This window comes from Oreochromis niloticus, linkage group LG16 (assembly GCF_001858045.2).
Source record: "Oreochromis niloticus isolate F11D_XX linkage group LG16, O_niloticus_UMD_NMBU, whole genome shotgun sequence".
Lineage (NCBI taxonomy): Eukaryota > Metazoa > Chordata > Actinopteri > Cichliformes > Cichlidae > Oreochromis > Oreochromis niloticus.
This window is the reverse complement of record NC_031987.2, coordinates 30,591,104-30,604,397: the sequence shown is the minus strand read 5'-3', so window position 1 is coordinate 30,604,397 and position 13,294 is coordinate 30,591,104. Positions and strand designations below refer to the sequence as shown.

The following is a 13,294-nucleotide window of genomic DNA, read 5'->3' as shown; positions in this document are numbered from 1 at the left end:
TTTTTTTGTTTGTTTGTTTTTTTGTTTGTTTGTTATGCACTTGGTAAATGTGTCATTGTTAGAGTGCACAGGTGAAATTCAGACAGGCGGCAGGTTTCGTGTTACACAGCAGCAGCTCACCTCCAGCAGAGTTCCTGACCTAACGGGAACCAGGTTTAGTCAGTATTAGGCATCTGAACCACACTGCATGTCTACTGTGAAAAAAAAGATGACGAAGGGACGCATCTGTTTTTCTTCTGCAAACTGAACTGGATCCTTCGCCTTCTCTGGTTTCTGGCATTTAAGATAGACTACCTTGAGAGAAACTAATACAAGCTGAACTGAATTACAACAATCAGAGGAGACAGGTACTGTATAAAGATAGTGCATGTTATTACAGAGCATGTATGTGCTGGTTGTTGTTCCAAGGTGAGGAAATTAACATTATGATTAGGTCAGATTATCCAAAACAAATTTAAGCCACCTAATAAACCAAGGTGGACAGAACCTAAATAGTTGATTTTAAAAAAATATTTGAATTAGATAATAATTTGCATATTTAAATTAGATGTGTTATTTTGCTTATCATGATGTCAGGGTAAGGGCAGGTAGTCCCTGTGAGCTAACAGCTCACAGGGACTACCTGATCTGAGCACTCTCATTTATTTGTGTGAGGATAGGTCTGCATGACCTGCCTGATCTTCTCAGACACATAGCTCAGGCTGTTTTTAAACCTTTAGTTTGCAAGTGGTAGCCAATCAGAAGAAAGTCAGAGAAAAACCAAGTGTGTGTGGCCCTAAAGGGAAAGGGATTAAAATGGCTTGTTTTAGAGAAAGGATTATCTGAAAGGCTGCACCAACGGCAGTATAAAATAAATAAGGATTATTCTCAACTTTGAATCAGGTAAACTAGTAGAGTAAGCATAAAACATATAATTGGAAATTAAGAAATGGATCCCCTTTAAAAGATAACTAACATTTTTTAGTTCAGCCTGATGGGGAAATTTATTTCTGAACCAAAATTTTTAAAAAGCTCCTGCATTTTTTTTTTTTTTTTTTTTTTAGATCAGAAGTCATGCAGAAATGCAAATGGTAATTATAAAGTCACAGTTGGATTTATAAAGTTCAGGGACTTCACAGCCACAGTCACAATTTTGAGTCTAGGCTGAAGAGCAACTGGCAGATTTTGATATGATAGCCCTGACGTCCTGATGGAGACATAATGTTAGCAGTAGCTCTCTAATACCTGTCCAGCCACACTTAATTCTAAAAGTTATCACAAGAATTTTCCATTTAATGTGTGAAAATTCAATTAAATTTTATTTATACAGTGCCCAATCACAACAACTGTCACCTCAAGGTGCTTTAAATTGTAAGGTAGACCCTACAATAATACATCAAAAACCCAACAATCAAATGACCCCCTATGAGCAAGCACTTTGGTGACAGTGGGAAGGAAAAACTCCCTTTTAACAGGAAGGAACCTCCGGCAGAACCAGGCTCAGGGAGGGGCGGGCATCTGCTGCGACCGGTTGGGGTGAGAGAAGGAAGACAGGATGAAAGACATGCTGTGGAAGAGAGACAGAGGTTAATAACAAGTATGATTCAGTGCAGAGAGGTCTATTAACACATAGTGAGCGAGAAAGGTGACTGAGGAAGAAATACTCAGTGCATCATGGGAATCCCCCAGCAGCCTACACCCTTTGCAGCATAACTTAGGGAGGATTCAGGGTCACCGGATCCAGCCCTAACTAATAGGGATGGCTGTAACTGAGGTGGCAGAGCAGGTCAGCTACTAATCAGAAGGTTGGTGGTTCGATCCCAGGCTGCCTCCTGGCTGCATGCCAAATATCCTTGGGCAAGATACTAACCCCATTTTTGCCTACTGGTGGTGGTCAGAGGGCCCGGTGGTGCCAGTGCCTGGCAGCCTCGCCTCTGTCGGTGCTCCCCAGGGCAGCTGTGGCTACAATGTAGCTTGCCATTGCCAGTGTGTGAATGACTGAATGTAGTGTAAAGTGCTTTGGGGTCCTTAGGGACTGAGTAAAGTGCTATACATAGTGAGCAAAATAGGGTCTGATTATTTAAGACCTTGTATGTGAGGAGGAGGATCGAACGCTGCACTAAGGTCTAGCAGGACAGGCACAGAGATGAGTCCACTGTCAGAGGCCACAAGAAGATCATTTGTAACCTTCACTAAAGCTGTTTCTGTGCTGTGATGAGCTCTGAAACCTGACTGAAACTCTTCAAATGAGCCATTCCTCTGCAGATGATCTGTTAGCTGTTTGACAACTACTCTTTCAAGGATTTTTGCGATGAAAGGAAAGTTGGACATTGGCCTATAATTAGCTAAGACAGCTGGGTCTAGAGATGTATTTTCAAGTAACAGTTTAACTACAGCCAGCTTGAAGGCCTGTGGTACATAGCCGATTATTAGAGATAGGTTGATCATATTTAAGATTGAAGAATTAATTAATGGCAGGACTTCTTTGAGCAGTCTTGTAGGAATAGGGTCTAAAAGACACGTTGATGGTTTGGAGGAATTAATTATTGAAGTTAACTCAGAAAAATCAATTGGAGAAAAAGAGTCTAAATGAATATCAATGGTACTAAAAGTAGCTGTAGATGATATTACATCTGTGAGATGATTATGAGTAATTTTTTACCTAATGGTTAAAATTTTATTTGTAAAGAAATTCATGAAGTCATTACTAGTTAACGTTAAAGGGATGGTTTGCTCAGTAGAGCTCTGACTTTTTGTCAGCCTGGCTACAGTGCTGAAGAGAAACCTGGGGTTGTTCTTATTTTCTTCAATCAGTGATGAATAGTAAGATGTTTTGGCTTTACGGGGTGCTTTCTTTTAAAGCAACAAACTATTTCTCCAGGCTAAATAATGATCTTCTAAATCTGTGACACGCCATTTTCTCTCCAGCTTATGAGTTATGTGCTTTAAGGTATACGCATGAGAGTTATACCAGGGAGTCAAGTACTTCTGATTTGAGGCCTTATTTTTCACAGGAGCTACAGTATCCAGAGTCGTACGTAGTGAGGAGGTAAAATTATTAACAAGATGATCGACCTCTGTTGGAGTAGCGTTCAGGTAGCTGCTCTGCTCTATGTTGGTACAGGGCATTGAAGATGATAACAGTGGGTGGATTATATTCTTAAACTTAGTTACAGCACTTTCAGAAAGACATCTACTGTGATAAAGTCTACTCCCCACTGCTGTGTAATCAATTATTGTAAATGTAAATGTTATCAGGAAATGATCAGACAGCAGAGGGTTTTCAGGAAACATTACTAAATGTTCATTTTCTATGCCATATGTTAAAACAAGATCTAAAGAGGTGGGTGGGTTCTTTTACATTTTGAGAGAAGCCGATTGAGTCTAATAACCGATTAAATGTCGTGTTGAGGCTGTCATGTTAAAATCATCCACAATAATTATTTTATCTGAGCTGAGCACTAAATCAGATAAAAAGTCTGAAAAATTGGACAGAAACTCTGTGTAAAGTCCAGCTGGACGATGATAACAAATAAGACTGGTTTTAGGGTGGACAAGGCTAAGTATCAGGCTTTCAAATGAATCAGGCTATCAGGCTATCAGGCTATCATGAATGAAAACATCAGTAGTGAAGTTATAAGAAACCCGTGGACTTGTGAAACCTGTGAAACATGTAAAGATAAATGAAACAGGATGCAGTGACAAAATCAGGAAGGTCACACATAAGGACACAAAAAGGAAATTACTGGCTTTCTGATTTTTGACAGCACAGAAAAGATAGTTTAGCCATATTTGGAAAGTGAAACAGATGTGATAACACCTCTCAAACTGTACTTCTACAAATTATGTGCTGAAGCGGAAGCAATCTAGGACCCATAACAAAGCCCTGAGGCACACCACACAATCAAAGTGAGTTGGAGAAAGCATGGTTAACCTGAAATCCAAAGATGGAGGATGATAATCACAGCCAGAGTCAATTATGTCAATTTGAACCAAAATGGTCCAGAGGTTTAAGTACACAACCAAATTTAAACTGGACCTTTCTGGGGCATAATGATCAAAATGGACAAAATAGTGAGCCAAATAAAATAATTTAGAAGACAAAATAAATAAAATAAAATATGAACTGTAAACAGCTGTTTCTTTCTATTCAGTAAACATCAGTAACTGGTGGTGATGTGGGAGTATTGGGGAATCATTGCATGATTGTGCTCCATCAGCAGGATTATAAACTGAGTTCTGAACCTGATGGGGAGACAGAAAAGAAATCAAGATCAGTGTCACATGAAACCTTATAGAGGACCTAATTAAAAAGCTTTACAGCAGCTATTAAGACCACTTGTAAGTGATCCAGGGGTTTCTTGTTAAGCCACAGTGTTACATTCATTAAAAATTAAAATTCAAAGAGCTTATTTATGGTCCTTAGCTCAAAAGACATGAGCAAACTTAAGGGGAGGTGCTTTCTTATTCAGCTAGTCTGTGTCAGTACTTTCTGATCTTGCTATCCTCTCTGCGCTCCCATTCCCTGTCATCAAAGATGTAAACCATTTAAATGGCTTGGAAAAATGTGCTTTCTATTCTTCTAAAACGATGCAGGGATTTTACAAAACAGCTTGCCTCAGACAGCAGGAAACTGTAAGCCCGTTTGTACACATCCGGTTCTCTAAACAGATGACATGGAGTTATTTGAAATATTAATTTCCATTTATCTTTCAGGTGCAGTCCAGGTCAGTCTGAGCATGCAGTCCTTGACCGAGGAGATCCAAAATTTCTCTCGGACGCGGCTGAGGAAGCAGTGCACCCGTGTGACCTCACTGAGTGGCCGTCGCATCATTGAGACTTGGAAGGGTTCAACAATCACTGTGGTCGAAGACCCTGCCCCCCCTTCAGAGAAGATGCTGGGATATGTCCCTGACACTTCCTGGGACCTGCAGGTTGGCATTGTCAAGCCCTTCCTCCTACTGGGTGAGTAACCTAAACAAATAACGCTTGTCTCAATACCTGGAAATATTAAAGAGTACGACCACTGTAAAACACTAGGCTGTGATTTCATTTGGTTAAAAGGGGTTCAGCATTTTACTGGCATTTTCCTCTGTTGGACAGCCAAGTGAAAAGCTGAGGTGAGTGGAAAACATGGTGATAGAGGAGGATGTGTTTGGAAACAGACAGAGATTTTGTGTCTCTTTGGAAACATGAGATTCCTGCTTATTCAGCTTGTGCCAAAAAAGTGAGGAAATTAAAAAAACAAAACAATTTTAGATGAATCAACCATCAGTGACTCTACAGAGAGAGAGAGAGAGGTTTAGAGGACAGAAACAGCAGCTAATTTAAGCTGTTCCTATACAACTATAAAGACAAGAGTCTGGTAATGGATAATGTGGCACCCAGCGAGCCCTGATTCAACATTATAGAGCCAATTTTGGATTACAATAACAGACACCCAGAAAGACTCAATCCACATAGGAACTCCTGGAGACTGGAGCAACACAAAGGCCAAATAATCTGGAAAAAAAATGCAAAGGTACTAAGGGGAAGTGCTCCCCTTTTAGAGGCTTTGTTTTGACTGAAAATTACAATGTATAAATACAATTATCCTCACTATTTATTATTAGTTTTTAGCACTTGCAGAATAAACACCTAGATATGAATTTAGGAAGTACAAAAAAATTAAGCAGATGAGCCCATCTCCTCCCCATGTCCTGTCCTGGATGTCCCCTTCAGCCCAGCAGTGCCGATAACCTCTGAGCTCGTAATTTGAGCCCCTACATGCGAGAGACAGGAGGAGACGTGACCCCGGAGCTCACTGATTTAGTGGGAGACCATTGATGACCCCATGACCTGCAGTAGATGCTGGGGCATACACACAGCAGGTTTTTCATTCGGCACCCTGGAGAGAGTCAAACCGCACACTAACTAGTTTTATGTATGTGTGTGTGCAGGTTCTCAGGATGCTGCACATGACTTTGGCACGCTGAGAAAACACAAGGTGAGCTTCTTTTCCTACAAGCAAGGAGTTAGTTTCAGTCACTACTAGAGATGGCACGATACCACTTTTTTATGTCCGATTCCGATACCGATATCATAAATTTGGATATCTGCCGATACCGATATGAATCCGATATAGTGTGTTTTTTAATCAATAAAACTGTTTTTTTAATATCTTGCTGCATTTTGTATAAGTTCATACTCAAGTTTAAGTAAACAACAACACTAAAGCTATTCTGTTATACCTGTGTGTAAAAAATACACTGCACCCAAAATATTTCATAGTTCAGCAACACTGCTCAATCTAATAAACTTAAACCTACTCCATCCTCCCTATTCTGGTATTTAGAGTACTTTTAATCTGGTATTAGAGTACTTAGCAGAAATATTAAGCAACCTAACTAATAGGGTTGCAAACTCCCAGCAAAAAAAAATAGAGAACCACCCCGCACCCGCCACCTCATGATGCTTAATCGATGTAATCAACTTTAATTTGATGCAGTGTGAAAAAAAAATGCACAGAAATAAATTATTTTTCAAGAATAATTAAATAGATTCAACATCTTTCTTCAACAGAATTGCAGACTGCACAGATGGTACCTTCCCAAAGGAAAAAGTACTATAGCTTACTAGGGTATATTAGACTTAACAGTTACTATATACAGTAATGGACTTCTATACATTTTACATCAGATTAAAACTTTGGGTGTAAGATTCAGATAATTATTTATTAAAAGCTAGACATTTTAAATGAGAATAAGAAAGAAAAGTATGTCTTTGTGCCCCCTTTTCCCTGTTTATGCCCTATCGGCCCCCCTGGCTAAACTTTGCTAGATCCGCCCCTGCACAGTTACCAGCCGTCAGCTAGGTAGAAAAGGATCCTGGTGTAGAAAGTAATATTAAATAAATTCTAACAACAGCTTATCAAGCTTAAACGTGCTGCTGTTGTTCAGCCGCTGGTTTCCTCTTTCTGGTGCAAAGTGGGCCAAAAACAAAGAAGAGACACGGACTCCCGACAGAAAAGCCGATCAGCTGATCATTAAGCAGTTTCACGATTGAAGTAGCTGCAGGAAGGTGAGGGAGAGAGAGGCAGTCGCTCCATATATCGGTTGTTAAGCTTAACGTGGGAATGCTTTACAAACATTCAGAGATGAACTTACACACTTGCTTTACTTCTCTCTGGGATAACTTCCTCGGAGATGAAATGCTGGTTTGGTAGCGAGGCTACAAATACACACAGCCGCTCTATCACGTGAGCACACTGCTCCGACGTGCTACGGTTATGAGCCGAGTTACGCCGTGTCGCAAGTTTTGTGAGGTGTTTTTTTGATATTTAATGGATCGGATTACATTTTTTATTTCTCGCCGATATCCGATCCAGTAATTTAGGTCAGTATCGGACCGATACCGATACGTAATATCGGATCGGTCCATCTCTAGTCACTACTATCAAAGCAAAATTATGTTTCTGTTCCAGTTTCTCTGTTTATCTGACTGTGTAGTCACAGGTAAGCTTCATTTTATGAATATCAGTATAGTGATAGTGAAACGTCATCCTCCTCAGGTGTCTCACATCCTGAATGTGGCCTTTGGGGTGGAGAATGTCTTTCCGGACCTGTTCATCTATAAGACTGTCAGTATTCTGGATCATCCCGACACCGATCTCCTCCCTCACCTCCAGGAATGCTGTGACTTCATCCAGCAGGCTCAGACTGAGGTGACATCATTTCTTATGCATGTGTTTATTATTAACGTTAATGTTAAGTTACATGTGGATTTATCTAAATAATAAATCCATAAACAAATTTATCTATATAAAAGGTGAATTAAAACTAGTATTAGGAGGTAATTAGTAATATTGATTATTACTCTTAAATTTGTTTCACTTGTAATTTCTCCCAGTGGGAGCTGGGTCACACATTGGCCTTAACACTTTCCATATGACTGGGTAGCATTAGCAATAATAGTTGTGTGTTTTTTGAATAGTTGTTTCTACTCGTATACTTTCTCTTGTATTTTGAGTGAAGATTTAAGATTGCATGGGCCCCATGGGATTTTCTGTTTTTTAAGATTGCTGCAGCTCTCTTGACTTTGGGAATGGCTGCGATAAACTTTAATATGATAAACATGAATGCTAAAGGGCATAACTCACATGTGATCTCGTTGCTAACTACATGCTGTCTGTCTGAGGCTTTTACACTGCATGTTTTGAAAACTATTACAGATGATTAAATAGAGAGAAATAAATTAAAAAAAGAAATATTGATGAATAGGCATGGTCTACACATTAATATGAATATTTATATTAATTGTCTATTAATCAATATTAACAGCAGAGCTGGGTATTTTTGCTGAATGAAGTACTTAACAAACTAACTAGCATATAGCAACAAGTAGTCAGATGTAAGGGTTTTAAACTGAGGGATGTGTTAACATGTTACAAACGTTTCAACACTTCTTCACCTTGTAACCTCTCCTTGTCACCTTGTCGTGTTTCCTCTCCTTCTCGCCTCATCCTTGGTTTTAAATAATAGATGGTTAGTTTTGGTCATGTTTTATTAAACTGCTCTCAGATCAGATCTCAGTGTCATACAAGCTTTTAGCAGCGAAGCTCACTGCTCACCTTAACATGACACCCACACACACACACAAACACACACACACACATAGAGTCATTACAAAGTCATTAGAGGTGTTTGATTACAGGAAGTCTATGTGTGTGTGCATGTGTATCCTCATAATGATATGTTTCTGTGTGTGGTAATTCCAGCTCTGATAATCAAACTGATTCTTTTACTTTGAAATGCAGGCTCGAATTACTCGGTGGGCCATCTGGCTGGTAATGACGCTCAGATATGGGCGCTGTCATGACGACAGCAACAGCCACAAAGGCATCATGTGACGGAGTTCATGACTGCAGGACAAATATATAAATTAATGTAACTAAATTGATGCCAAATTTACTTTTGAGTTTGCATTATGACCTTTATTTTCTGAGAAATTCCTTTTTTCAAAATTGTCCCAAATTCATCATCTGTGATGATCCCAACCCGGAGAAAGAAAATATTTTTTTGCATGCCAGAGTGAGTACTTTCTTTCTCCCCTGATTGCTAATAATTTGGAGACAATATAAAATATCACATATTCTGATGATTTAGATTAGAATAATAATTCACATAATGCACCACTGGGTCATCAAATCAGACTTTAATGACTGTTTTTGTAATTTTGTACCTGCTTAGAAATATTTGTTTGATAAAGAGGTCAGCTTTTCACAACATCACTGAATGTGTAAAAAAACCTCAAATAGTCTTAATGGAGAACTGCGACTTTTTCTCATAGCTCTTGCTGTTTCTCTGCATGTTGGTCAAATCAGCTTGGTTGCGGCTTCAGTGAGTGCTCAGCCTGGTAACTGAGACACAGCTTATGGTGTACAGCTTTCATGAGAAGGAAAATACAGACTGTAATAGAGAAGCTAATGTGCATCTAAAGACACAAACAAACAAACAAGCCTATTAACTAAAGAGCTTGTTGGAACTTGAAGATCAGCCTGGACATCCTGACGTCAAAGCAACGGCTCTGCTCCGCTGTTTTGAATGTGGTGAATCAGGAAAAGTCAAAATTTAATATTTTTAAAAGCAACAAAAACAACAAAACAGACAACAGAACAGACAGAGAGAGATGTTTATTCAGAATTATATTCTGTCAGTGAATATAATTTAATATTAATTAATATTCATTTTCTTGTCTCTAATGTAGACATCCATGTTCTATGGATGCAAAGAATAAGGTGCCGAGATTAATTTCTTTTCTTTCAAATGTGTAGATTTAAAAACAAACAAACAATGACATAAAATTTAAATTATGTTCGTTAAAGTTAATGGCAGAAAAAATATCTCACTTTAGTTTACAGCATGTTACTTTAAATACTGTTATCATGGCCCTTTCTGTTGCCACCATGTCCAAGTTTACAATACAAAAACTTTTAGAAGTTATACGGAGAAAACTGACCAGGGATCTGTCTGTGAAGATGATACACTGGTGTTCAGGGCGACCGTGGTTCAGGGGGTTGGGAAGCTCATCTTGTATCCGGAAGGTTGCCGGTTCGATCCCCAGCTCTGTCTGTGTTGCCCATTGTGTCCTTGGGCAAGACACTTCACCTACTGGTGCCAGAGAGGCCGATGGCGCGATATGGCAGCCACGCTTCTGTCAATCTGCCCCAGGGGAGCTGTGGCTGCAACTGTAGCTTGCCTCCACCAGTGTAGGAATGTGGAAGTGAATGAATAGTGGAAGTGTAAAGCGCTTTGAGGTCTCGAAAAGCGCTATATAAATGCAATCCATTATTATTATTTTTAAATGCAACAAACAAACAAAGGATTAAGGGAAAAATCAGGCACTGGGTTGCAATATAGGTATTATTAGTGTTGGGGCAATGGCCCAAACAAAGCCTGTTTCTCCTACTACTACTAGAAAGTGCTCAACTCAGGTGTGACTCCCAAAGGTAAAAGCATTACAGCATAAGACAATTTTACACCGGTTTTATTTTTTAGACCTCAACGTTGATCTTGTCCCAATTGAGCGATTTGGGACGCCTCCTGGACCCCTTCTGTGTGAGTTTTTTCAAGCGTGTCCTACCAAGAGCAGGCCCTGGGGTAAACCCAGAAGATGTTGGAGAGATTACATGTGTCGGCTGGCTTGGTAACGCCTCGCTGGCCTTAATAAGCTGAAGAAATTGGAAGGACAAATGTAATATTGATCTTTTATAAATATTCTGTAATGTTCTCTGTGGTAGGGGCAAAGAACCAACAACACCACAAACTTGAAAGAGGAGCACACAGCAAAGATTATTTTAAAACACTGTCCCAAGTGGAAATAGACAGCAACAACATGTGGATGTTGGCCTGCAAAGGTCTGTCTGTTACCTATGGATTATGAGAACTACTTTTTCACAATTTGATACTAATCAAGTAGTTTTTGGAAGCTAAACTTAACCAAGCTGTGAGCAAAGATGAAAGAGTGACAAACAGGAGCTGTGCCTTCATCACCCCACATGCCTATGGATGAGGACTGTTACCAAATAAGAAACACACAACTTAACTTATTAGGATATTTTGCCCCAAGTGGTAAAGAATGGAATATTGATCTTTTATTAATGATGTGGTTTTAATGTTATTATTTTTGTGCGTTTCTCCATTAGAAAGGCGTGGTGTTGGTCCACTGCAACGCTGGGGTGTCACGTGCACCGGCTGTGGTCATTGGCTACCTGATGTCATGCGATGGCCAGTCTTTTGATGCTGCCCTCTCATTGGTCAAGTCAGCTCGCCCCACCTCCTCACCAAACCCCGGCTTCCTGGAACAACTGAGGAACTACAAAACACCAGCAACGAATGGGTCCTGAAGTACAAAGACAAAATGTTAGTTTAGTTAAAGTAGTTTAGTATAAAAACACATTTGGGATTATTATGATGTATGGTCTGTTTTTTTTAAGGAGAAGAGGGCTGGCTTATCCAGAGGTACCATCCAATTAAACTTATAATCATTATTCATCAAAATTTCCAGCATGTTTTCTCTCTTTCCTCTTCATTGAGACATGATTTACCTCTTTGTGTTTAATTCTTGAGGGCGATGTCTTTGTGCTTGAATGCTGTCATTTAGATTTGTATCTCTGAGGGAAATTCATTTTGACCCATCCTTATTGTTTCGGAGTGGTGGGCAGCCACAAACTCCAGAGTGTTATTTCTAACCAGAATTGAAAATAAATAAATAGGTGAATACAGATGTCAATGACTGGAACAGAAATGCTTGCTGTAACTTTTTTGCAGTTATGAAAGCGACAGTAACAAGTTTTTTTGTCATACCTGTAGAAAACAAAACTGAACAAAAGAATACAGGAAACTAAACCATTTAACAGAGCACACAGCTGGGTGTGAGGGAGACTGCAGACATAAATACACACAAGGGCAAACGTGGGAACAAATCACAGGAGGGAACACAGCTGAATGTGATCTAACTAACGAGAGAGGGGGAAACAAAACTGAACATGACGCACAACAGACAGATGACACGGAAGCTGGGAGGAAAGAACACTCAGGGAAACAAGATTGACTAGGGAGATAACGGGAGGAGACAACAAGTGGGACGCAGAAACAGTTAAGGGACACGAGACACAGAGAGAGAGAGAGAGAGCGAGAGAAGGAGAGAGACATGATGGGCTGGGGAAATATGGATAAACATGACAGAAAGGGGCGACATGGAATGAACGCGAGGAGGGGGCACATGGGATCAGAAAAGGGAAATAAGACACAAGGACATCCACGTGGGGATAAACACAAACATACAGAGAGGGACACAGAGTACAGAGACACACAAATATAAGAAACCCAAAACAGACTAAACTTGAGACTAATAATGAGCCTAAAACATGAACAGTAATACAAAATGACACCAAAACACAAGAAAGTCAAAATGCTGGGTCTCTTTTAAAGGCTGGACTTGTATATCTATTGCACTAATAATTATAAGACTTTCACAGCTAAAAAAAATGTTCTGATGTCAGACCTCCTTTTTCCCTACGGCTCTTTCGTAGTTACCAAACTGCCTGTTCGTGCACACACAGCGGAGAGACTGCAGGTGCTGGATGAGAACACAAAACAGTGTATTGGTGCCTTTGAACAGTCAAATTTGTGTGGAAAGGTTCCTAACAGAGAAATTACTTGCAAGTGAAGCAGAGTTAGTAAGAGCTGGTCAAATTGGCAGTTGCCAGTGGTACTTCTTAGCCATAACCCTTAGCCTCCTAGTTGAATCCTTATTCTCAAATTATGGCATTCACAAGATTTCCAGAAAACTTGAACTCTGACCTTGAGGTTGAGCTCACTAAGATTCGAACTCTACATCACCTTGTTCTTGAGTTATTGCATTCACAAACTCAGGTGTCCACGCTGCCTGCATGCCTGCCTGATGACAATATCCCATCAGCCTCTTATGGCTGAGGGGTAAAAATTCCTTCAGTTCTTACTTTATTACTACCCAAATTCCCCTCCAAAATTGCCACATTTTGTAAAATATAATCAAAAACAGAATGCAATAACATGCAAATCTCAAGAACCAATTTTTTATTCACAGGAGAGCATAGAAAACATGCGAAATGTTTAAACTGAGACATTTTTACTATTTCATGAAAATATTGGTTCAATTTAAATTTGATGGCATCAAGACATCTGAAAAAAGTTAATTTGGGGGCAACAAAAAGCTGAAAAATAAGTACTTGGGAGTCTCGTGGTTCAGAAACTATTATGATTGCAGTTACCAAATTTTCTATCCACGATGCAAT

The 13,294-nt window shown here is 39.6% G+C and overlaps 1 protein-coding gene and 1 long non-coding RNA gene across 3 annotated transcripts; one reads left to right on the top strand and one right to left on the bottom strand.

Moving 5' to 3' along the window:
* The first annotated feature begins 193 nt into the window (after positions 1-193).
* Positions 194-11,569, top strand: LOC100710511 (dual specificity protein phosphatase 19). Of its 2 annotated transcripts, XM_025903549.1 has the most exons (5): positions 194-347; positions 4,696-4,944; positions 5,919-5,965; positions 7,529-7,681; positions 11,162-11,569. In XM_025903549.1, exons 2-5 carry the CDS (start codon positions 4,719-4,721, stop codon positions 11,360-11,362), a joined length of 627 nt encoding a protein of 208 aa, XP_025759334.1. In that variant the 5' UTR covers positions 194-347; positions 4,696-4,718; the 3' UTR covers positions 11,363-11,569. The 2 variants fall into 2 exon arrangements, with proteins under 2 accessions (XP_025759334.1, XP_005475323.3); XM_005475266.3 differs by lacking the exon at positions 194-347 and having other exon boundaries at positions 4,349-4,944.
* On the bottom strand, positions 11,229-12,843 carry LOC109197502 (uncharacterized). The gene is made up of 3 exons (XR_002058556.2): positions 11,823-12,843; positions 11,564-11,703; positions 11,229-11,358 (listed from the first exon to the last, which is right to left on the bottom strand). It is a non-coding gene; the product is annotated as an uncharacterized LOC109197502 (long non-coding RNA).
* Between the last annotated feature and the right edge of the window lie 451 nt (positions 12,844-13,294).